This window comes from Simochromis diagramma, unplaced genomic scaffold, assembly GCF_900408965.1.
Source record: "Simochromis diagramma unplaced genomic scaffold, fSimDia1.1 OVJJ01000695.1, whole genome shotgun sequence".
Lineage (NCBI taxonomy): Eukaryota > Metazoa > Chordata > Actinopteri > Cichliformes > Cichlidae > Simochromis > Simochromis diagramma.
The window spans coordinates 439,670-465,398 of record NW_024387488.1 but is presented as its reverse complement, the minus strand read 5'-3'; the positions used below and the strand labels follow the sequence as shown (position 1 = coordinate 465,398).

Here is a 25,729-nt window from a genome sequence, read left to right as displayed (position 1 = left end):
CAGTGTCTGTGAAGAGTTAAATGTTAAAAAAGAGAGAAGGTTTATGATTTAGTGAAGGAGGACAGTAGAAACAGGGTGAGATGGAGGCAAATGATCCCCCAAAAAGACCAGCCAAAACAAGAAGAGGATCCTTATAAACTTTAAATTCCTTATTATTATTATCTGTTTAAATGAAGATAATAATAATTGGATTGTTTAAGGATAGCGTGCAGACTATGTGAGGAAATAGAATCAAAACAAACTGGATGGCAATTGGAGGAAGTTTGTGAAGACCAACAACATTAAACACAAAAATCACTGTGGGTGGAGGAGATATTGAGCACTCGAGAGGAAGATAAAAAATAAGGAGCAATCTTTTCTTGCATCAGCCTAAGTGTGATTTAGTGGTGTTTGAGGCATTTCTAATTCCCTCAACAAAGTTTTTTTTCTATGAAAATCTCTCAAGTACGTAATCAAACTCACCTCCAGTACGGCCACTTCTTGGCTGTTACGAAGGAGGCGGAAGGCAAAGGGGTGTTTGTGATCGAGGCCGGGGCTGACCTCACAGCCTCGGAGGGGCAGTGAAGCTATGTGGCTTTTCAGGTCATCCCGGTCCTTGTGAAGGAGCAGCTGGTTGTCCTTGAGGCGGCACCAGCGCTCCCTCCAGCGGTTATTAGAGAGAACATTCAGGTAGCCTGTCAGAGCAAACACAGTCAGGAGGATACCATCTGAAAGAAGCCGTTACAGTGGCAATATTTTTTCAGGCCTGTCTAGTTGGGAGACATTTTAGTCGTACCTATTTGAGCCTAAATGAAGGAAATAATAAGACATAAAAGGCATTTCTATTTGTTTGTCCATCACTGGTCCTCATTGCACACAATGGGGTGCACTTCTAAATGAATTTTTTAAAGAAACTTTTAGAATCTTTATGTTTTATAATACGTCTGAAAGCATAAGGAAATCAAAGCAACCTGTCTGAACTGTTTACTTTCAGGACCCTAACATAGCAATCTTAAGAAAAAACTTCCTAGAAGTGAGTCGCACCACTCAGCAGCCATTCTGAAACGCCTCTGGCATTACTTTGAAACATTTTCTTAATTAACCAAAATTCCAAAGATTCATTGGGACATAAATGCATTTATAGACCGGTCAATCAATCAAGATCCATATAAAAGCCATACTTCTACCATGTCAGGATATTTGCGTCTCTCTCTCTTACCACATGTAGGTACGTCTTCTTCAGCTGATGATGTCTGTTCATCCGTGGAGGGCTTCTTCTTTCCAAGTCCAATGATCTTAGTGATTTTCTTACTTGCTCCCTTCCCCACAGTGCCAGTCTTCTGCTCCGACTTTGTATTTTTCTTTCCTTTTCCTGAGAGAACATTTTGAAATTAATTCCTTTTTTACACTGAAGAGTAAATTAGTAAAAAGAACTCTAACAATCCTTGCTGAAGGCAATCTATGATCTTGATCTCAGCACAGGAAAATACCAAGAGAGATGTTGATTCAGTTATGTTTGGATGCTTTTGTAATAATGTAAAAAAGAAGAGAAACCTTAGATTCTACTATAAACAACGCCGAGTTCCGAACGGGTTTAATCAGACCCTTGTGTTCAAAAAAGCAATGTTGGAGAATTAAACTCATTTCAAAATCCCAACATTCCCTCTGGTCTGAGTGTTCTGATTTGAGCTGCCCTAGTTTCTATTCAAATAGCAAAAGAGAGTTGAATGACTGTGCACATTCTGCTGGAAAGAGGGCTAACAGTGAAAAAAAAAAAAAGGTCATGAGAGGCTATGTCTGAGTCGCTCTGTCTGTGTAAGGAAAATAGCTTCTGCTTGACTCTCTTGCTTTGCTGATACTCTGATCTGTGATGTATCTGAATGAGTGTAAAAGAGAGTGAGAAAATATAAGAAAGACAAAAGAAAGATGTGTGTTTTAATGTGTTTGTATCTCTACACTAGAAAGGAAAAAAAAAGCTTGACTTTTAACCTCTCTGTACTGTCAGACATCGAGGCAAAACAGACAGTGGAGAACAAGCGGGGGAGGGAAATATAAAGCATTCCCCTTCACTTATGTCATAGCCAACGTCTGGACTGACTCTAAACACACATGTGAGATCTGTATAATCACTGAGGCTAGTTTGCACTTGCACTTGCACACACACACACACCCATTAATACTTAACAGGAATCAGCACCTGGCTGCTGAAAACAGTGAATAGCAGTCCAAACTGATATGATATAATGACAGCAACTCCCTGTGTTAACTTCCTCTTTGCAGTCAAAAATTCCTGATTTGGTATTTTTCCCACATTGCATTTTCCTCCCCGAATGCAAGATGACAATTACCATGGCAACTGTCTTAATTAAACAGTAAGCTGTCTGCAGTCAATTTAAGATGCAGGGTCTTTCTTGCAATAACAAAAGAATAGAAAGACACAATGCAGGGCTGAGGTGGAGCGTAGACACACAGTTGTAAAAGTAATTAAAAAAAAACTCTGATCAGGCTAATTTAATTCCAGTAAATCAGCTTTTTTTGTTACCAGCCATGGAAAGAATGTGGCTGATTAAGATTATGAGAGTTCTTGGACTGAATAAGAGAAGGAGCAAAGGATGAGAACTACTAACTATTTTTTTGGCAATTATTACAGCTGATGATGTTGCTGTGACGATACTGCATGATTAATATATGTGAATTCTGCCCCAATCAGTCAGAGAAAAACCACATCCAAAACTTCCTGAAGACTTTAAACATGGTTTGCAATAAATTTTGGTGTGACAGAAGTCACATTAATAGTCGCCAACGTTCCCTCTAAGCTGCGCACGTGCGCAATTGCGCACTGCAGGCACGGTTTCTGCGCACACAAAAAAATCTAACCTGAATTGAAAATAAAACTTTAACAATTCTGTTTTGCAGTGTTAGTCAGTAAGTGACTGGCTGCTCCCGTATGGGATTAGAACGATGCCACCTTATCCCATAGTCCAGCCAATAATGCGATTCACATTTGTATACGCAGCCAATCAACGTGGTTGACAGGCTATGACAGCGTCCTTATGTGCCGACACTGGCGTTTTAACTAGCAAAGCGGAGTGGCTGATGTGGAGTGAAGCCACGTTAATGACAACGTGTACAACCATTGGAGATGTGAGCAGGACAGACGGAACAATTGACGGAAAAAGTGTGGACTTTCTACCAGTTTTTAAATTGTGTTGATCGGCCACGTAAAACCAGAGTTGTGATAAAAATATGCAATGTTTGGTTTTCTTCCTGAATACTGTCATTGTTTATATTTACTGTGGGAAGAAACGGTAAAAACGGCGTTTTATATGGAAAAAGGCTCGAAAGCGCTCTCTGTATGTGAGCAAAAACAAACCCCCACCCCCCCCTCTCTTTCCTATTCGTCCAAAAAAGTACCATGTCGACCAATCAAAAAATGGTATGGCAACGTGGCATCTAGTTAGAAACGGGGGGAAATTTTAGGAGTGACGGCGGTATTTTGAGATGTGAGAGATTTGAGACGTTTAGCTCAAATCTTGTGTAGTTAGTGTGTAGTGTAGTCAATATATTTGTTGTGTGCGTCAGAACAATGAGGCGACTGCTGAATGTTACAGGTGTTACAGGAGTGATACATCTCCTGTTGTCAGGCCTGCAGGTATCAGGCTGTTGTTCTCCTTTATCTCATAGTGGACAGAAATTATTTTTTGGAGTGACACAAATGATTTGTGTGGCATCAGATTTGATGCAGAACAGCTGATTGTTCTGTAAATAGTTTGAAATGTTTATTTAAAAAGGCCTCGGCTGCATTTAAAAAAATAGCTGCAAAAAACTTTGTTTGCCAAACTGAGTTACTTTTTTGAGGAGTAACTATATAATTATACAGAGAGTTACAGGACTCTCTCCCAGACCACAGACTCATAATACAAGTCAGAGCTTTATAAAAAGAAAAAGAAAAAGAAAGTTGGGGTTTTTTTTTCGAAATTGGAGTTCAAGTCATTTTTACTTCCAATAGTGTTAACATACTACACAGGCCAATGGCTAATTTTTTTTTTACATTTTCATTGTAAATGGGCTGAAGCAGTTTAAAAGTAGTCTAACATAAATGTAAATGCTGTAATTTGATTATTTTAATAAACCATGTAACTTGGATGGATTAGATGCTGGCGTGACCACAGTGCACACGTCTGATGTCGCTCAGGGAGTTTGTGTGTTCGCTCAGACACGTGAAAAATTAGAGGGAACATTGGTAGTCGCTGAATTATTTTCTCACAATGTTGGTTCTAAAACTATGTTATGCACTTTACTACTGTTGGAGTGGAAGTGGATTCATTTTTCTTCCCTCTTTCTGGGTTAGTATCGTGGACAGCGTGAAAGACAAATCTACCATGACACCATCGTGGTGTTTTGAAACCAGAATGAGGCGTTGATCTGACCCTGATGCCACATGCTAATTTTTACTAGCAATTTTTCAATCATAGGTCATTAACCAATGACCGTATAATGAATAATGCCCCTTTATGGCTCTTACAATGACCAGATTGATCAAATAAATGCTGTTTTCAATCTGACCCAAATTAAGTGACTGAGTTCATAAACTCACCAGGAAAGGAGATCACAGGACCAGGTTGAAATAATAGCAACTTATTTATAAGCAGGGCTGAGGACCTATATTCTAAATTTGAGTAAATGTAGTGCAGCAAAGGAAAAGCTGTGCTAAAACAGTCAGACAGAGAGAGAGAGAGAGATCTTTTTATTATTATTAATGGAATGCTAATGTTTACTATATAGCAAATTATCATAGAGTCAGTAACAGCATGTAGGTCTTTGGGATCCAATTAATTCTAACCACCACAAAGCGTACTTCATTGTTCAAAGATGCACTCTTTTTTCAGTACACATCTTGGATATTACCCCAGATCTCATAATTTCACGGAAGCAACACAGAAAAATGTCTTGCACAACCAAATGTTTTCAAATCTCGAAACCCAATTGGTTGTTAGACTTTAAATCAACTGCTGGTGGGAAATTTGTTTCAGATACAATTCTGGAAAAATTCACCAATCTAAACAGAGCAAAAAAATAAGAGTGTTAAATTTTAGTTGACAATCCAAATAACTGAGCTGACAAGTAAAATGAGTTTTCTCTCCCAGAAGAATTTTGCCAGCTGAGAAAACACACGGTAAATAATCTGAGAATATTTCAACAGTATCTCTTTGTTTTGGCTTTTAGTTGAGTGAGGAAAGACCATCCCCATGTAAAAGCATGTTAAATAAATCCAAATGCTCATTCTTCAGCCTTCAATAAAGGCTGACCTTTCCACAGCTTGCGGAGATTCCTCTCTGAATTATGAGGGAGATTACGTGAGAAAGACAGCCATTCAGCCTGAGAACAATTCTTTACGGTTCCAAGAAACACCAGTTTTAATAACTCCTGTCCCTCACTGAATTTTATTATTGATGTTGTACTGTGCCATGGGGCTATGATTAAAGGTACTATGTGAATGCAATGTGATCGGAATGGCACTATGAAAACAAGCTTTTAGCTCAATCACACAGTCTTCATTAGATTGTTCATCTGTCATGGATCTGTTGACATGCAAGCTCAAAGCTGATTTTATTTAATCCATGGCATCCAGATGAAAAGATACTTTCTGTTTGGCACCATAAAGGGCAACTACTGGTCTTCATTCACCTTGACCAGAGATCCAGAATTGCAGTTGTTGTAGTTGTTGTTACTCATAACACAGAGATTGTTCAGACCTTTTTGTTTTAAGCACAAACTAAAATGGATGAAAATGATTCATTTCTGGTAGCAACTGTCGTTGTGACTCTCACCTTGGTCCTTGCAGTCGCTGTGACCGTTCTCATGGGTTGCTTCCCCATCTGAGCTTGGCCTGTCACACGATGTCTTCTGGAGGCAGGACAACCACAGAGAAAAAAAGAAGAAGAAAGAAAAGAATGGGTGTACAGGAAGGTACATAGTGAACAAAACTGTACTTTCCTGAGGACAGACAAGTCAAGAAGCTAATCAACACAGCTAATTACACTGCAGTAACATCTGCAACATGTTACAGATGAGATTAGGCTGGGCTTACGTTTGCCATGCCAAGTTGGAAGAGGTTTGTCAGGCACACATACATGTGCCGAGTGCAGTTTGTCCACAGTGATTTTACCTGCTTTTTCCCATGAAAGCCAAATTTCCTGTCTGTGCCATATAGAAGTAAATGTTTTTAGACACCGCCTGAAAACATACTGTGATTTTGAAAATACAAGGTTATGTCTACAAGAATACATTCATCTAAGGGGTTTTGGAACCAAATAATCTATTATTGACGTTTGAAAATTTATTGGCTAAGGCCAATAGCCTTATGTCATCTTTCTCCTTCCTGTGTTCATTGGAAAGGCAGTAGTGTGTCAACAGAAAAAAAAGAAAATTGCTTATAAGAAGCAAGTGTCTGCTTCAAAAAACAGCAACAAATCCTGGTTTAACAGATTAAGTACGTGTAACCTTTTATTGACACTGGAAGCACATTTTATTAAACTAAACTGGTGTTAATTACAGTGGGAAGACAGATATTTGATTCAAAACACTGCTATTCCATGAAGTTATCTATTGCACAAATAATAGTAAGCCAAGGCTAATAAATTAAGGTACCATCTGAATGACATCACGCACAATATATATATATATATATATATATATATATATATATATATATATATATATATATATATATATATAGATAGATAGATAGATAGATAGATAGATAGATAGATAGATAGATAGATAGATAAAACCGCAAATCGCAAATCTTCTACCAACCTGAAACCTGATTCAAACCCTACAAAAGCAACGCTTAATAACAAAATACAACAAGCTGTTAAAATGACTATCATCTATCAGTGTGAGTGTGTTCTGTTTACCTTTTCCAGTTCAGGTTTATGAACTGGAGATCCAGATCCAACTCCATCCAAATCTATGCTCCCATTAACACACACCTCTCTCATCACCTAGGAACACCACAAGGAAATACGCCATTAGCTAACGTGGCTGCCATTCACATTAAACAAGTCCACAGTCACACATTTGATTGCCGCTGTGGGAGATCAGATGCCGCCATCTGTAACGGCTCCTGACTGCTGATCATACCATGTGGGTGGATTCCTAATTTAAAAATCCTAAAATATTTCCTCGCTGAATTGCCACATGATTAAGAAGCTCATTCCTTCAGTCTAGAAGGTTTGACTGGGGTAATGCAGGCCACATGTATGGTGAACTCTCTCACATCTCATCATGCTACTGAATCACAGCCAAGGGAGCAACAAGCAGTGCATGAACTGCAGGAGGGAGAGCATGCATGCATGTGGTGTGTGGCAGTAGTTGGTGGTGGGGTGGGGGTTGGCAGGTCTGTAACAAACATGAGACACAAAGACTTTGCCTGCATTCATGGAATCCATACACAATAAGGTCCAGTAGGGGTGAATGAGATCTGCAGAGCTGTGAATAGGGCGCCAGCGTGCTTTACCATGACCTCATTGGATGTCTGACCTGGCAACCCACCATGGGATCTGGCAATCCCAGACATGTGGCAGTGACAGAGAGTGCAGATGAACAGTGGGTATAGCAAAATGAGATTTCAGTTGAACCGCTGTGTGCGCAAGTTGGCTAATGCACTCCCTGACACACATGCAGACACACACACACACACACACACAAACAAACTCCCACTCGTCTGAACCATCTCTGGCTGCGCTGGGCTCCTCAACTCATTGGTTTTGGCTTGGAAGGAGCATAACTGGGTTTCGTGGGGGAAATGACAGGCTGTGGCTCCATGGGTTTGGCTCTGAGAGCAGCTAAGAGGCCAGAGAATGGGATAGACAGCAACATCATGTCTATCTTTCCTTCGGAGAGCTTTTGCTGCCATGCCAGTGTACTACGTAGGTCTGATAATGCACTACAAATCAAAAGGAGGAGGTGGTGAGACTGGAGGCTATAACTATGGGTGCTGAAACACAACTTGCAATAAAAAAGAAAATAGTGTTGACTGATGACTTGTTGCTCATTGCTTGTTCACCTCCTTGCAGTGCACATTTTGCAATTTTATGGTATAAAAACAGCTTGATTTCTTTACAGATGAAGCAACTTGAAGCATTTAATAGACGTGAAACCCATTCTTTACAATGTCTGCAAACCTACAAATGGCTATCCCTCCATGACCCTGGTTCTCTTCCTGTTAAAAGGGATTTGAAATAAAGTTTTCTGTCTGTCTGTCTGTTTGTTTGTCTGGCAAAAGATAAAAGAAAAAAATGATATAATCAACCAACACAAACCTTTTGTTTTCTGAGTGATTGCTTTTGGCAGCACTTATCCAATTGATGCAAAAAAACAAAAACAAAACTAAAAATAAACTAATCTGTCTGTCTCAGGGTTTGTTTGGTTTTTTTGTTTTTTTGTTTTTTTTACAATTCATTGAGGCCTATTTTAAAGGCTCATGCTGGAATAGTTGCATTACAGCTCAAGCTATAAATGTATTGTAAATGCTTATCTTGAAAGTGATGAAGGCATTGCCATGCACAGGACAACCATACACTGTCAAGGAGTTTGCACAAGGGGTTGGACTGTAATGGAAACTTGAGCAGATAAGCTGTGACTAACAGTGCACATTCCACTTACTTCCCCCAAAATTTATGCAGGCAAAGAAAAGAAAAGAGAAGTTAGTCAGTCAGCGAAACAAAGAAATGAGGTCAGACTATATCAGCAGGCAAAGATGAAGACAAAGAAGGAGTTAGGGCGTGGGGAATCCATACAATTAAAAAACACTGAAAAGGAAAATGAAGCAATGACACAATATGGACATGTGTGCTCCATAAACACATCGTTAGCCTACAGGGTCTGGGAGAGTCATTATTGTAAACTATGGGCTTTGGAAAGCCTCAGGTACTCTCCCAGCTTTCCCTTCACCCTGCTTTCTTTCATTTCTTTCCTCTCCTTCTTTTGTGGAGCAAAGCAGGGCTGCTCCTTCTGTTGAATCCGATGACTTCTATTTCACATGCTGACTTCATGCTGACTTCTATTTCACTGTTGGCCAGTGGGGGAAAAATATCCAAATAAATTTGAACTTCTTTGATTCAGATCAATAATATTCAAGAATGACTGTTACTGAAGCTCAATGTCTCTCTGGGTAAAAGATGAGCTTGTGAGAGGTGGACAAAAAACACAAAGCTCAAGAGACAAAAATAAATTTAAGGGGGAACAACGAATACTTAAAATATCCAAAAACAGTCTCAATTACTATTTTTTCCTTCTTCTTTTAATAACCTGTCCTGTCCAGCAGTTTTGAATTGTAGTCTGCATGTTCAGTTGTGGCAACCACAAAGAGACAAAGAGGGAGGGGGGCAGCAGACACACTGGGACATATCCACTTTGTGTGACTTGATGCCACTCTTACACACCCCACAGCTGAAGGGAACACAGACCAGCCAAGGAACGTAACCCTGCATGTAACAAAGCCAACTGTAGTGGCATGACGAACTACATGTGCATCAATTAAGTAAACAAAAAATCCCAGAGCAATTGCTAGAGTTACAAAATACCTGCCACGGCACTATCAGTTCAATTTGTTTCCACAATCCCGACACCTGACTAAATATGTGTCCAGACCCAGTTTCTCCAAGCAACAATTTGTGCACTCATTACCATCACTCGGATGGTTGAGGGATTTGTATATTTTCATGGGTCTGGTTGAAACCGCCTGCAGATACTTCAGCCCCCCGATGAGGTTACCTGCACCAGCCAATCAATAAACAACATCTAATTACCATGCCGAGCAAGTAATTGAATCAAGAAGAAAAAATCCAAACTGTTTGGGTCTTTGTTTCCTGACTGCAATAAACATGCTACAGCTGAAACTTCCAGAGAAAGACCAAAAGGAAACACTGCATATAGTAAGACTGGTGTTTCCATCAGTACATGGGGAAAATATGCTTGAGGGATTGTTTTCTTAACAAGGAGGAAAACAAGAAGACAAATCACATATTCAAGTCTAAAAGTCCACTGGAACTGCTGGAGGCCACAAATGTTTATAAAAAATACCATCACACAAATGCGCTAGGAGGCATCTTAAAATAGCACACGATAGGTTGTTGAGAAACCATAAATTTCAGGAGATACACATGAGATCTGAAGGGAGCAGAGATGAGAGGGAAGAATGTGGGGTGGGGGTTTCCTTTTAAAACAAAAAGACCAGATGACACCCACCATCAATGTAACTGAAACAGACAGAGCACAGAGGTGCTCTCCAACAACAAATGGTTGCAGGGATAGAAAAGCAGTACCGGAGCTTATTTGATGTCAGCGGGGCGGGTTTGTTTTGTGGACTTGTTGAGCTGCCAGAAGGAAAGATCAGAGAGTGAAAGAGAAGACAGGGGAAGGAAGGGGGGGAGTCTGTGAGAGAGAAGCAGAAGAAAGGACTCAGAGGACTGCAAACCAAACATCTCCACATGAGAGAGAAACCAGCAGAACCACCTGTTCACAACAAACCAGTCATACAATACGAGGAAAAGGCCCATCCTGAGGAAGAAAGCCAAGACAGTTACACCCTTTATTCTTTAAAAGTAACTTGAACCCACTCTCTAAAACATGTGAAAGCAACTTAAAGGCTGATCCCAAGATATTTTAGATGTTCAGCAATCAAGTAAAGCTAGTAAAGCTCCAAGAAAAGCTAGTATGTTGCACTGGTGTTCTTGTCAGCTTCAAAGTTGGGCCACACAGAATGCTCTTTATCTACTGATTAACTCTTTACCCCTTAAAAGCCTACCAGGCATAACCTTTGAAGTTCTCTTCTCAACTGAGTCGTTTGAGTAGAAAAAAAAAGACTGGGTGTGCACCCTTGAAAAATCCGGAAACTATTCTAATGGTCGTCAAACCACAACTTTATTGATACATATCAATAAAGATGTCAAAGCTCGTCATTATTGGTACAAATTCCATCTTTATGGGAAAAAGAGTTCAAACAAACACCGTCTCTATCCAGTGTGATGGTAAAAGCAGTAGTTTTGAGATTTATTGATGTACCTTAAGCCACTCCTCGGCCTGTTCTTTGCTCTGCACAGCCAGCACCAGGGCGTCTGCACCTTGGTGGACAATCTTTAGTTCGTGCTTCTTTTTCTTGCCATCTTTAGGGATGTGTGTGATGCTGCACACTGACAGGTTCAGCTCCATTTGGGGAGTGTGGTCTTTGGAGGATTTGTAACACTGCATGGAGAGAAAGATTCTGTTTGTAGTGCAGTTTATGCTCACCATTTGTACGTACACAGACAGTAACATGCCTGAGTGTTTCTCACCAGCAGTTTGTTGTCTTTGATGACACATAGGAGTTTGGTCCACTGGCCGAAGCGCTTCTTGCGCAGCAGGAATGCACAAATCCGGGCGTCCTTCACGAGGTCCATGGACGCTTCCTCAGAGGGCCACTGGTGACGCATCTTCTGGCTCTTCCCATCCTCCTCTTCCTCATCGTACGACTCATAGGAACTGCTCATGGCATCCGAGTCATAGTCTGAGAGGGCATGAATAGACTGCCCTTCATTTTATATTCAAATCAGGTAACGCAAAAACTTGGGACACACTCACTTTTTTCTTCAGAAGTCTGTAACATAACTACTGTTACATGATTGATGTGTTTTATACATTAGCTTGTCACTTACTGGAGGTGATGTATTCTGGAGCCTTTCCAGGACCTAAAGGAACCGCTTCCTCATAGTAGCCTTCTGGAAGAGATGAGCTGGGCAGGGGAGGGGGCCCGTTATTTGGAGTCTGCAGAGTGAACACAGGTTTCCTCTACTTTTAATAATGAAACTTCAAATGACATTTTAGCTGCTTTGAAACATGGCACTGAACTGATCTGGTCTAGAACCTTCAATCATTTCAGCACTTGCAATTCAACTGACAAAACAACAGCCCTCTACATTAACACTCACCAGGCACATCAATTGCTTTCATTCATGACGCCTGGCTCTTCTGTGCAGAGATGTTTTTTCAAACAAAAATGCTATACACTATTCCTGGGATTATTTCCTTTATTTCCTCTCATCATCAATAATGAGAGGAGATAAAAGACCAGTTTTACATTCAAATGTATCAATATTTTCATACATTCTCATTCATACAAAACTCGATCCATCATGCCTCAAACACAAAGGGGAATTAAGGATACCAGCCATGATCTTTTGTCTTCAGTCTTTAAAGGTGGTGATGATAATTCAAAATGATTAATCTCCCCATCTGCCTTTAATCACTGTCAGAACTACAAAAAGGAAGTAATTAGCTGCTGTAACATGAAGAAGGAGATATTCTTCTGGTCCAAGACAACTTAGAGGAAGCCATTAACAATGTTATCAGTGCAGCATTGAGCCTACTTCATTACTAAGTGTCACTTAATAGACACTAACAGAGCAAAACAGAGGCACAGTGGTTGCCGTTGTTTTGCTGAGGAGTCTTTCACTTTTCAGGTCAAAATCAGAAAATATTAGGTAGAAAGACGAGACAATATAATTAGACAGTGTCTGAAAGAGAAAACAAGAAAGTGTCAGTTAAAGAAATCAAATCCGAAGTTGTGTTAAAGACACTAAAAATGGCTGAAATTATACCAACAGAAAGATACTGACATAATTCCACAATGATTAACTGTGGTCTTAAATGGAGTTAAAATATTTTCATGCCATTATACTGCAGAGCTCATGAGCAGTGAAGCTGAAGGGTGGGGGTGAGACGTGCTTTGTTTGGACGTGTTCTCGTTGGCACTGCACAGTCCTACAAATCTAGTCAACAGGGTGAGGGATCAACTGCGCAGCCTGACGTGATCCATCTTGGCTGCGTCGCACTTCTCAGACATTTCACCTCGTACTAAAACAGCACTGTGGCTACAAACATCAAATCTGATAATGTGGTTTAACACTGGAACAAATAGCTTAGTGGCCGGCATACGTCAATGTACATATATTTTTTCCATTGCTGTGGAGTTGGGAGTTTTTGAAAGTTCCCCATGGAGTGCTACGACTTCTGTGGAACAGCTTTTTGATGAGTGTGTCCTTGTTGTGTTTAATGGATTCTGAGGTTCTCTATTTTGATGTTGGTGATGTCACATAAGTAGTAATATAGATGTTTTCATAACGCTTTAAAAACATAACCCTTCTTTTAAATCACTAATATGACCCAGGTGAGTGTAGCATAGCTTATTAATGTTTCTTCTAGAGCCTCAGTTTAATAAGCAGCCTACACAGAATACAAGCCAGAGAAACTGAAAGTGCATGACATGTTGTCAAGTTGTAAAGACCTTATAAGGCCACACTCTAAGCGTCCCTGAAAGCACTTTTAAAAAAGACCAAGCCTGGCTGCTATGGCTGCACACTTATGGAAAACCTCTTTGATTTCCCTTTTTATTTTCTTTACTGATGGTATTGCCGATTTTCCAGTTATAGATGGGAGAAACATCATAAGTGCAGTCTAAGTCTACGTGCTATGGGCCATAGGTTACAGCCGGCCCAATCAGGTGTCAGGGCTGCATTGATGTAAGCACCCATTACTGTAGCAACCTGGGACATAAAAAGGACTTGGCTCATGCTCTCAACTTCTTCAAAGCACAGAAAGTGTGTGTCACTACAATATGACAGTGCACCGTCCAACATCACAGCGTTGGTCATAATTATGGCATTTCTGTAATGAAAGAGCACTATTGAATTTTGGTTGTACATGTCTATTAGTGAATTAAGATGCCAAGAAAAAGCCAATCTGTTATGAGTATCCTGCTCGTCATTTTTATATTCTAGTATCTCTAGAATATATATAGAAATTATATATTTGAAATTAGTCAAATAATCCCTTCTAAAATGCTCCAAAAGGATCCAACAGATACAGGTAGTTATAAAAATAACTTTTTAGCCCATTCGGGTTTGTTATGAAGGGGAGGAAGTACAACATCACTTTTGTACTTTTGCTTTTCACTGCTGCAAAGATAGGCATTTTAACATCGGAGTCTATGGAAATTGACTGAAGCCAGCCTCAAAAGGCACCTCGAAGGACTGCAGTTTTTGCCACTTTCACGTAGGCTTAATTTGTTTTTATTTGTCATTTGTTGAGCAGGAAGAGTGAGCGCTTGTTTTCATGCAGAGTACGTCCCGGATCAAAATGCGGTACAATCGTCGTCTTTTTTTTTTTTTTTTTTTTTTTTTAAATCGTTGTCATTTGGAAATGAGATCGCACATAAGTATGAATCGAGATCACGATTTTCTAACGATTAATCGTGCAGCCCTAGTGTCAATGCTCGTAAAACGTTTAACACGTCACTAACACCAGAAATGGGCAGTAACGCGTTACTGTAATCTGATTACTTTTTTCAAGTAACGAGTAAAGTATATATAGATGAGTTTTATTGGTGAGAGTTTTATAGTTTGCTGTTGCCTTTGTCCACACGCTTTTAGATTAAGCCTTTGGCATTTGGCATGAGGCATTTTGGGTCGAAAAGATGAAATATAAACACTTAAAAACAAAATAATCAATTATAAATTATTCAAAGTTCTGGGACCTGACACTTTCATTCATGAGGTTTTCCTTTCTCAAGCCAAACCACAGTTCCCCATCCACCTGTTAATGTTCAGATGAAAAAATATCCAGTTTGTGTTATCTGAAATTCATTTTTGTTGAGCAAACCAAGTTTCCTTTTCTTCACCCCAAACACACCCTCATCCTCACCCCCTAATCCTTGTTGTTCATCCTCCCCACGTCTCCTTTTTCATCTATAAGTCAAGTGTCTGGCTGGGCCTCTAGCAGAAATCTTATTGCATCTCCTCTGGGGAAACAGCAGTTTGGTGAACTCACTTTTTGGCATGGATGTGCTGCCCTGTTAAACGCCAGCAACACTAGCGTTCTCCACCCTAGCCCAGCCCTAAAAAAACAAAGGAAAAAAATGTCTCCCTGGAGAAGAAGACAGAAAGAAAAGAAAGGCAGAGAAAGAAAAAGAATGAAAGCACTCTGCCCAGACAGTCTAACAACAGGGAATAATATATGGTTTAGAAACTTGACTTGTTTGTGCTGGTGGAGAAAGACTTTTGATATGGAAACTGCAGCGCCATATCTCACATCACAATAACTTCCTTTTAAAGACCCTTGAGCAGCAATAACACCATTAATAATCACACAGAAGTCGATTGTTTGGCTAAGCATTTTGCCTGAGTGCAGTATCACACCAGCGAGAATGTGACCCCATGACACTGCAACAACTCCAAGCTTGGAGGTGAAGAAAGAGCATTAGCACACATGAAACACACAAACGCACACACGTGTACAAATATACACCTGTGCACTTACACAAGTCACAGCACAAAATCTTAGCTGTATCACACAAATGACCTGAAGCTTAACTACACTGCAATACAGGAGCACAATGAAGATGAGCTGACTGTTGTCACAATGTATATAACCCATCTGTTAACCATAAACAAATGAAAAACACACACACTCCATGTTCACATGGAGAACATGGCAGATCATTTGTTCCACAGATTTCTAAAACAGCCTGTTGTGATTGTGACTTAACATAATGTTTTTAATATTAGATTTTTATCATTTGGTTTTTAGTGTTTATTTAAATGTTTAATCTTAAGTTCTTAGTTCTAGTTCCTCTTTAAATTAGAGTTAGATTTTTCCCTCTATTTTCCCAATAGAAAGTTTATTTTTGTGCCTTTGTTTCTCTCTTTAGGTATTGTTGCTTACTTCCTTATCTTACTTTGTTAGTTGTTTTTCTGTATATTCAGTTCTACTTCCTGTGATTTGGTTGATCGTTTGCATCTGTGTTTTATTTCTTCCCAACTGTGTCTAATTCCCATTATCCCTCAGAGGGGTGTACTACAAAGCAAAATGAATGTCATAGTGCGTTATATAAAGCTTAAAGTTTTCACTATTTACCTGGATAAATCACAATATTCAATTCAATTCAATTTATTTATACAGCGCCAAATCACAACAACAGTCGCCTCAAGGCGCTTTATATTGTATACACCCTACAATAATACATACAAGGAAAAACCCAACAATCATATGACCGCCTATGAGGAAGCATTTTGGCGACAGTGGGAAGGAAAAAATCCCTTTTAACAGGAAGAAACCTCCATCTGCTGTAACCGGTTGGGGAGAGAGAAGGAAGACAGGATAAAGACATGCTGTGGAAGAGAGACAGAGATTAATGTCAAAAGAATGAGCAGAATGTTTTAATTTGCTGTTTCAGAATTTGTATGTTTTAATACTTGGTTCTAATGTGCTGATGCGTCTATTTTACACCAGTGGAATTGCAGCAATTAGAACACAGTTGAATCAATCAAATTAACATCCCCCTGATCTGACAACAAACTAAAGGAATTTCCACATCTCCTTTATTAGTAGACAGTAATGTATTCAGTTTAAGGGTTCAGAACGCTAATATGCATTCTGAAGTAAACCGCGTGCCCTCACCAATAAAATAATTATAAGGAAGAAAATGTTTATTTTACCCCTCTCTGTGTGATTAATCACCAGTTTTTCTGCAGCACTAGACTCGTCTTATTTGCAGTGTTGCATTTTGCTGTTTTTTATAGACCTAATTACTATTTTATCATCATCTGATGAACTTCTTCAGTCTCAGCTGACTGCAGGTTTTAAATTTTTTTTTTTTTATTAAAAAAAATCAACTTGTCAAAAAGTAGGGAGACTTGGAAAACAGCCAAAATTGATGATAATTTAATTTACAAAGCTAAAACAATGTCTGAATAAATTGTGTATGAGCACGTGAGTCATTTGTATCCCTTAATCACCAAATCATAGGAATGAATTGATGTTTATGGAGTGTTGTTTTAATTTCCGTGTATGCCTGTGTGTCATGCTATTTCACCTTTTTCTTAGTATAAAGGTGACCACAGTTTGGGGAAGAAATAGCTCGCGAGTCACATACATGCACCAGTTACCCAGCTCATGCTGCTTGTGTGGGTGGACAACACAAAGGCCCTGATTTCCACTCCAGCAGTTCTTGTTTGCCACTACCAAGTCGCTTACATTGTCATAGTCAGAGCTATTATAGTTTTGTATTTTTATTTATTTTTATGTTAGTTTGAATTCTTTTTTTAAAAAATCTGTTTGGTTTCCACACAAAGTTGTGAAATGAAAGAAAAGACAAATTTGCCATCAAAGTTACTGATTGTGTGAAAAGCACAATCACTATTACCAGTAATTTTCATTATTTTCATCATTTTCAGTATTTCTATACTTATTTTTATACTTATACTTTATATATTTATACTTTCTATAGTGTTGCTTATACTTTATATTGCAAAGAACTCCCAATTTGCTTAAAGCAATTATATTAAAATTGTAAAGGGAGTTTTCATGACCCATCAAGGCCTACATCAGCTCATGTCCATGGATGTGGATCCGAAATACCAGAATTCCACAGTCATAATGTGTAATTAGATAGTGGTAAAGAAGTCCTGACCTTGGTTTGGAGACTTTGAGTGGGAGGTTTGTCTGCTGCTCAGGCACTGACCTGAAACTCACATCTAAACATTTATGCCAAGTATCCATTTTTGCTCTGAGTAGGAGGACTGGACCTGAATAATGTTTCTGCCATGCTGCCAGCAGGACACTGGAATGGATAAACTGACTGGACATACGAAAGCAACTCCCTTAGGAAAGGATCTGGAAAGGGAAAACTGCAGTAGTAGCTACAGGTTTTGACAGTGACACCCCTATCGAAACTGAATTTTGTTTTATTGGCTAATAAAGGCCTGAAACATAAGAAATATTTATGTTTGTTCATCAGTATATCATAGAAACAGATTGAGAAATGTTTATGAAAAACAAAATTTGAGCCACTGCCAAAACGTTTGGCCATGATGGCAAAAAAGATTTGAAAGAACAGTTTCACAATTCTAAAGAAGCCGTGGCTTTGTCATTAATTGAAAGAATTAATTGAATATACCCAGAAAACTGAAGTAAAATGTTCCTTTAATCTTCTCCAAAGATTTTTCTAAGTGACTTGACTTCCTGGAGAACTTCCAAACTCTCACTGTGTCATCGTTACAAAAAATATTCCAAAGCACTAGAAATATCTGGTTCTTGAGAATGCTAAAGTACAGGCCTGGGTAGTGTTTTAGTATATCATTTACCCAAGACAGTGTTTTTTTGTTCTTTTTTTGTTTTTTGTTTTTTGGGGGGGGGCGTGATGATTTGACTGAATTTTAAAAAAACATTTTGAAAAAAGAAGCTTATCCAACTCTGATGGGTATTCAATGTTTCAGTGTCTACTTCATAAAACATACACACTTCAAACCTAAAGGTAACAGAAATACAAAGACTTTGGTAACCATAATTTGGGGGACATTTAAAACCAAAAGAGATTTATTTGAAGCTGAATACATGATTATTCCAGCTTTATTTATCCAGAGACTCCTGCTCAGATTCCGATGTCACTGCAATCTACATTTACTGAAGCAGTCTTACCAAGCACACCTATAACATTTTGAAAGATTATGAAACCTTAAGCAGCACCGTAGCCAGCCCCCCCGGGGACCCTGAAGAGGATAAGCGACAGAAGATGGATGAAACATTATGTTCGAAGTTTGAACTATTGTCACTTAAGATAAAATTCACCAATAGATGGGACAAAATGTGGACACTTGCATACACCTTTTCCACCATATATTCTTTGAAGCTTGGGCATATGATCAAGTTAAAAATTCATGCCAGACTGCAAGCAAGGACAAAAATATAAAACTCTGTTGTCCTAGTTAACCATCAGCCTCAGGCTGATCCTGTATGCCTCACCTTTGTCTCAAAGTAACCCTCAAATCATTAGCTTTTAAAAGATTGCATTTTAAAGCTCAATGTCAAATCAAAAAACAACTATTCTAACTGAATGAAGTTCAATTTCTCTTCTTCATGTTTGCATCTAAACAACAGGAGCTCAGTTATTCCCATACAGTATGTCTGTTAATACATCTGGGTTATCAATTTGAGCTTTGTGAGAAACCAACCACAGCATACATTATGGTGGCTAGAGGAGTGGCTTCTGTCCAGTAGCAGCACTGAAAGTTTCATTGTTTGAGAGGGGAACTCAATCTGGAAGTCAGGTGATTAGCAAACCGCTAAACATTTCAAACAAGAGACACAGTAATATGGGACGAAACCTAAAAACTCTCTGCAGGACTGCAGGATATAGGACTGCAGGCTCAGTGTCTGCCAGCCTCTGTGATACATATCTAAGATTTCCAGCTCCCTGTTTATACATGAACCACCCATGCTAGTGTTACCTCTGACAAAACAAAACCTTTCACACAACTCCCATTTTTGAAACTTCATTCTTTGCTTCCCCCGCATCGTTTTTTACTTTTTCCTGCCTCAGCTGGGCCAGTAAAATGTGCGTTTTGCAGGACAGGTGCATTCACCAGAGTGCCGTTACTGGAGGAAGTGCCACCTTGCCTGAAAAAATAACCAGAGTGAGACTCAGACTGGGTTGGGCATTTCCTCCATTTCTCTCACCTCACAATGAGGAGCCAGTGGAAGCCAGCATGAGCTGGTGGTCTGCAATTTTGGAAAGCAGGATGAGGTGGGCCAGCCTGTCATATCTAGTGTTCTGTATTGCAAATAAGTAAGAAGTCACCTCAGCGAAGCAGAGTTTCATGAAAATATTTAGAGATATTAAAGAAGTGTTCTGCACATTTGCTCTTTGTCTGGGTATGAACTCAACTAATCTGATTGCAACAAAGTGAAACATTTTACAGTTGGAAAATACATTTGCCAGTGTTTTCTGTTCAATAAGCTATCTAATAAGTCCCCCATTGTTTTCAAATTACCTGATATTATGTGGTCCATCTGCATTTCTGTTCTGAAAGAATGACATTTCAGTACCAATACCATGATATGCTATCATGATCAGCCCCTCTAGCCTATACTGCCAGTCGACTGTCAGCGTTTGGCTCAGACAAAAGGACCTTTTCCCAGACTTCTTTCATTCCAGTTAAAAGTCTGGCTATGCAGGACTATTTCCAACAAATAATCACAATTACCGTGATAACTGAGCCAAGGACTTAACTGCTAAACTGTCGAGTTTTAAAATAGGGTTGCAACATCTTCTGCGAACAAGCAGTTTCTTTAATGGCCATTAGGTGGTGCCTTCAAGAAAACACTAGATTAAAGACCACCCTTGTTCTGCAAGCTGCTGTCACTACTGCTAACAGCCAACTGAATACAAGGTAAGTTTAAACTTCACCTCCACCGCATGCAGCAGTTCTCTGAATGTTTATTAATTCATAAAACACAAAAGGAAGTGTGTGGTATTTAAGATTAACCCTTGAATGGACTGGCTGATTTTATGACATGATCACTCAATTATATCTATATAGCTACAAGCATGATATCATACTGCCAGTAACCTTTTGAGAGAAAACCTAAAATTGTAATTTAGAAGCTCTTCAGGCTTATTCAATTCAATTCTTGTGAATTTATAGCAGCAGGAACTACATGGGATTATCAATCAGATCCACTATCTCTTTAGGCCACTAAAGGAATTTGGCTATTCATTTTCCATGCTGCAATAACCATTCCCATTTGTATACATGCTGTGATCAGAGTCACTGAACAATAGTCCGACAGTGTATAGAGTACACTGTAGTATGAATTCATGGGTTAATGGGCATCTTAGTCAAATACCTATCAGTTAGTAACCACAAAAGCTATTTTTCTACCGAGCACCCCTAACTTTTGTTTGGTTCAACTGTAAATTCTGTTAGTTCTCTACTAGACTGCAGAAATAGACTCAATTTTCCCTCCGTGCTTTATTAAGTCACTTCAATCACATCATGTGTCAGGAAAAAAAAAAAGAAACTTGGCATTGTAAAAAGCCTTCAAATGCACTAGAGTGGGGGAAAAAGTTGTGAAATAGGTTTTCCATCCATGCTCCAGTTACTCAGTGGGGACTTTTTCCAAAGAGTGTTAGTAACTGAAACAGTTCTGGCCCTTAAGATTAACCATGTTGTGTGCATGTGTCATTAAGCAAAGGCCTACTGCTTTCTGCAGTTAAGACCTATTCAATCTCCAATTTCCCACTTGTTTGGTTATCCCAGTGACAAAGCGTGACACCTTACAATACAATCTGTTAAACAACTTCATTTCCTGTCACAAGTCAATGACACAATACTGCTGATGTCACGAAATGCTTTGCTGTGGTATACCAAGCCACAAAGTAGGGAAACCCCACAGAGGAATTAAGTCAAATATGAAAACAGATTCATCAGCACCAAATGAAAAACACACTGCGTGGAAAAACTCCTGAAGACAAATAATTTCTGAGGCCATACAAAAGTAAAACAGGGCTGGTTCAACTCAATATGTTTGATAGCAATCCAACTGTTGCCACGCACGCACCGTGTAGCTTGACACTGTACAGTGACACACTTAGTTGGGTGAGTGTTTCCCCTTCAGGCTAGGAATAATTTGGTTTGGCAGTATACAGCAATATAGTCTAAGGAGCTTGGAAAGAAAAGCATCTGGACTTCTTTAAGTTTCCTTGAAGACGTTTCACCTCTCATCCAAGAAGCTTCTTCAGTTCTAAGAGCAATTGTTGAAGAGTCCCAGATTTAAGCCCTATGGGAGTGTCCCCTAGAGGGTCTTGGACCCCCCTATTGATTCTCTACCTACCCACGCTCTTAGAACTGAAGAAGCTTCTCGGAAGAGAGGTGAAACGTCTTCAAGGAAATTTAAAGAAGTCCAGATGCTCCTTGGACTCTGAGGACCTGGATGACTGAGAACCTTCACAGACATACAGCAATACACAATGTTTTATAAGTGAGTAAAAAACACTCAGAGAAGATGGTGGTTTAAAAAAACAAAGATTCCTCACAACTTCCAGTAATACATAACCATACAGAAGACTGTGTGGTTATAGTACTAGCTACATTTGTGCTGAGATGAATATCCATCTTTAAAAAAGACCTGGGAGGGAGGGATGTCTGAATCAAAGTGAGAAGAGGAGGAAATGAATTCCAAATGAATTCTAGACATACGGATCTACGGATGATGCAGCCCTGTTACCGTGTATAGCACGTCGACCACGTGAGCACACTTCTGTGACGTGAATGCTTGAAGCACGGACGAACGGGATGCTCGGCGTGAGTTTCTCATGCATGATACAACTAACTTTAGTGTGCATTACATGGGTAACTAATGGTGTGCGGGAGGGTCTGTGTCAGGGGAAAGGCAAGGGAAGAGAGGAGAAAGGGAGAGGTGGCACTGTTCTCCAACATCAACACAGATGGAAATCATTTGTGTTTCAACTAGCAGGAGGACTGGTTCACATTCTGCTTGAACAGTGCAGCCCTTAGGATACAGCCGAGGAAACGAATCCTGACTTGAAGGTGACTGCAGCAAACGTTAGAACTCAAAAAATCAACAAAAAATTCCTAACACTTGAGGTTGCAGTCTAAGAATTTTCTTCTTCTCTCTGGTTTACAGTATTTGTTTTGTGGTGTGGGGATCTTAGACACAAACCTTTATCTTGGGCTTGCGGGACATTTAAGAGCAGCTTTAACTGTTTTTTGTAACATAAATGTCGAATGAACTGTCAAAGCAACTGGGGAAATTGTTTTGGACCCAAAAAAGTTCTTCACTGCTGTGTGCTCGAAATGTTGGTAAAAGTAGTTGTGAGTAGTAAAAAAAAAAAGCTTGAGACCCAAGTTAAAATTCAGATTCATCAAAACTGAATGTTTGTTCCATTGCTATTAAAATTAAAAGAAAAAACACAAATCAATGGTGCACTGCCACAACAGATGACTTTAAATATCTCACCTCCTTTTTTCATCACGTGACAACACGAAGCATGAACAATGCAGAAACATTTTAGGCAGATGTTTACTATTTTTCATGTTGGGTGGAGCTCCATTCTCCATCTGGAAGTCCATTTGTTTTCTTTAAAGGAGTTTAATGGAAACACGCACAATTTACATTTTATTTTCCAGTATTCTTCTTTAAACTGCTCAAATTTTGGATGAAAACCATTCATGTGGCTGAAGCGGCAAGCTTTTTGATGACTGCAATGTACTTCATGCCAAAGATAAAAGAGAAATATTAATGTAACATAAATCCTGAATATGAAAAGTGACAGGATGACAAGAAGAGGACTTCAGTGGGATTTTGTCATACTTATTAGTCATTATGATCCAATCAGAGCCAGACCTTGTTTTTACTGTTTCTGTGCATTTACATGTGGCATGTAGCACATTGTAAAATGGTGCTGTGATCCTCTTCCATGGAGGAACGTAGAGATTTATAAGGTGAGTGTTGTGGAAAGGATCAATCTGACATAAAAGGGTTCAGCTGCTCTGTCAGCAAACCCACTACTTGTACGGATTAAGGGCTTGGCATATTTTCTAACTTTCTATAAATTGCTTTGTTGTTTTGTCTGTCTTTGATTAGCAGGCATCACCAACATGTCCAGTGTACACAGATAAATATATTTAAGGTGACAAAATATTGTGCTGTTGCATCAAACAATTATTGAACTTTAGTTATATTTATACTGAGAAAAAACATGATCAGTAGTGTTATTGTTCTGTAGGTTTACAGATATTCTAGTTTCTGGGTTATCTGGCACTCAACTCTTGGAAATGAAGTTATTCCAGATGACAGCCTATTCCATCATCTCAGACTTGTAACCCTATCACACTGTCACGAATCAGTGCTGTTAACATTGTGGTTTTGGAGTTTTGGTGAAAAACTTTAAAGTGGACACTACCCCCTTTTTGTTGTGCTTTTATATAAATATATAAAGACCAACTTTATATGCATATACAATTAGGGAAAGACAATATAGTGGTTCAAAGTAGACCAGTTTCAGCTTGATAAACCAAAACAGGATCCAGTGGAAGTCTGTTTGGTTAGTGGATATCCTGCTGTGTGTGTGTGTGTGTGTGTGTGTGTGTGTGTGTGTGTGTGTGTGTGTGTGTGTGTGTGTGTGTGTGTGTGTGTGTGTGTGTGTATAAGAGTCAATCACAAGTTTGCCCTTGGGAAAGAATTGGAGTAGTTTACACACATCATGTCTTTGTTTCTTTGTTTTCCTCTGCTCATGCAAAGGCTAGCGGGTGTCACACATGTGACTGTCATGCTCTGCTAAGAGCTACACTGTGTTAACATGCCCCACTAAGTTTGTATACTCTTGAACAAAGGCCTTAAGATGTGAAAAAAAATGCCACAAACACCTGGAAATAAAATTATTTTAACAAGCGAATAAGTTCTGAAATGGACTAAATGTGATGACACACCCCAGAACAATTCAGCAGTAAATAAACTTATCGTGGAAGTCTGTGCAAAGCCATTTGTCTTCTTTTGCACTTCATATACTAGCAGAATATTCTGGAAGAGTCTTCAATCTGCATATTGTTTGTGTTTGAGTAATAAATTCCAACACCACTGTCCTCTGATTAAGTATTGTACATCAAGTGAGCTACTCTAAACTAAGTATTCCTTATGTAACTGTTAGCAATCAAAATGCGGAAGCTAAGGACTGATTCAGCTTCTAAAGGCACAGGCTCTTTGTGTACGTGAGTGTCGGTTTGGCTTTGAGGCTCGACGGGTCACAAAGAGACTGTCTTCCTTGTCTATTATTTCACCAGATTGCTCTAGTCCATGTTCCACTTCTTCACCAAGACCAACTAAAGACTGATGCAGTATAACACAAATAACTGCAACTTCTCATGACTAACAAGGTTGTTTTTCATCAACATGAAATCTTTGTTTCTTTAACTCTCTACCCTGTTTACTCTTTTCTTTCTAGCCGCCTCCTCTCTCTTTTCCTCTTAACCGTTTGTCCGCTGTTTCATTTGCACGCGGTGGAAATTTTGCAAGAAATGAAGAGTGGAGAAAGGGAGCACAACACTTTTTTCCTCAGTCTGGACAGCTTCTCCAGAGGTCAGTGTGGAAATGTGATAGATGGTAATTTCAGAGCAGAGACGGCAACAGGGAGACAGAGAGCTGGCACAAAATAAAAGACAGTAGCTGGGTTTCCATCCAAGTATATTTATGAGAATTATACTTTACTGCTGCGACTCTGCAAACCCTGCACATATATTACTCAGAGAGGTTTTGTTCTAATGTGAATGGCTCTATTTAACCACTTAATATATTTTAGCTGCTTTCTTTTCTGCTGATGAAAATCCTTGCTGTTGAATGTTTGTCACAGCTTATGCTGTCGTTAGTATTATGATTACTTTGTACACAGTAGCCAGTGTCCAGAGCATGATATTGTTGGATAAAGTGTATAAAGTATGGTTGGATGATTTTGGACGAATATATCAACTAAGAGAGATTTATTTATCTGCCCATGAGTAAGTTTGCTAATAATGCTGGTTGAGGCTAAGAGAAGGAGTCAACTGAAGAAATAATAGCACTGTTTAACGGCATCCTCTTCCAGTTGCAAGCAAATGCACCCTCCTGAGAGTGCGCCCAAACGTGGCGATTTATTCACTCAAACTCATAACGGAAAGAAAGGCAGTAGTCTACGTTCAGAAAAAAACATAAACATTTTATTTAAATTAAAGCAACACACAATGGTGGGGAGGGAAACAAGGAGAAGCTGGCGTCTTTTTTCCGCTATAACCGTGTTTACAGGCTGTTCCAGTGTTTATCCGTCTCACACACTCGACCAAACAACAAATACAAAATTCAACAAAAAGTAAGTTAAAAA

At 39.2% G+C, this 25,729-nt stretch overlaps 1 protein-coding gene across 4 annotated transcripts in view; it reads right to left on the bottom strand.

The window, feature by feature from the left end:
- afap1 (actin filament associated protein 1) overlaps positions 1-25,729 on the bottom strand; it is a 100,819-nt gene that overhangs the window by 10,163 nt on the left and 64,927 nt on the right. For 3 of the 4 annotated variants that reach the window (XM_040016800.1, XM_040016798.1, XM_040016801.1), the window contains exons 4-10: positions 11,679-11,787; positions 11,319-11,530; positions 11,050-11,229; positions 6,900-6,986; positions 5,811-5,886; positions 1,199-1,351; positions 463-674 (exon numbers count right to left, since the gene is read on the bottom strand). In XM_040016800.1, coding sequence (XP_039872734.1) covers positions 463-674; positions 1,199-1,351; positions 5,811-5,886; positions 6,900-6,986; positions 11,050-11,229; positions 11,319-11,530; positions 11,679-11,787 — 1,029 coding nt within the window. The remainder of the gene's footprint in view (positions 1-462; positions 675-1,198; positions 1,352-5,810; positions 5,887-6,899; positions 6,987-11,049; positions 11,230-11,318; positions 11,531-11,678; positions 11,788-25,729) is intronic. The other variant, XM_040016799.1, reaches the window with a different exon arrangement.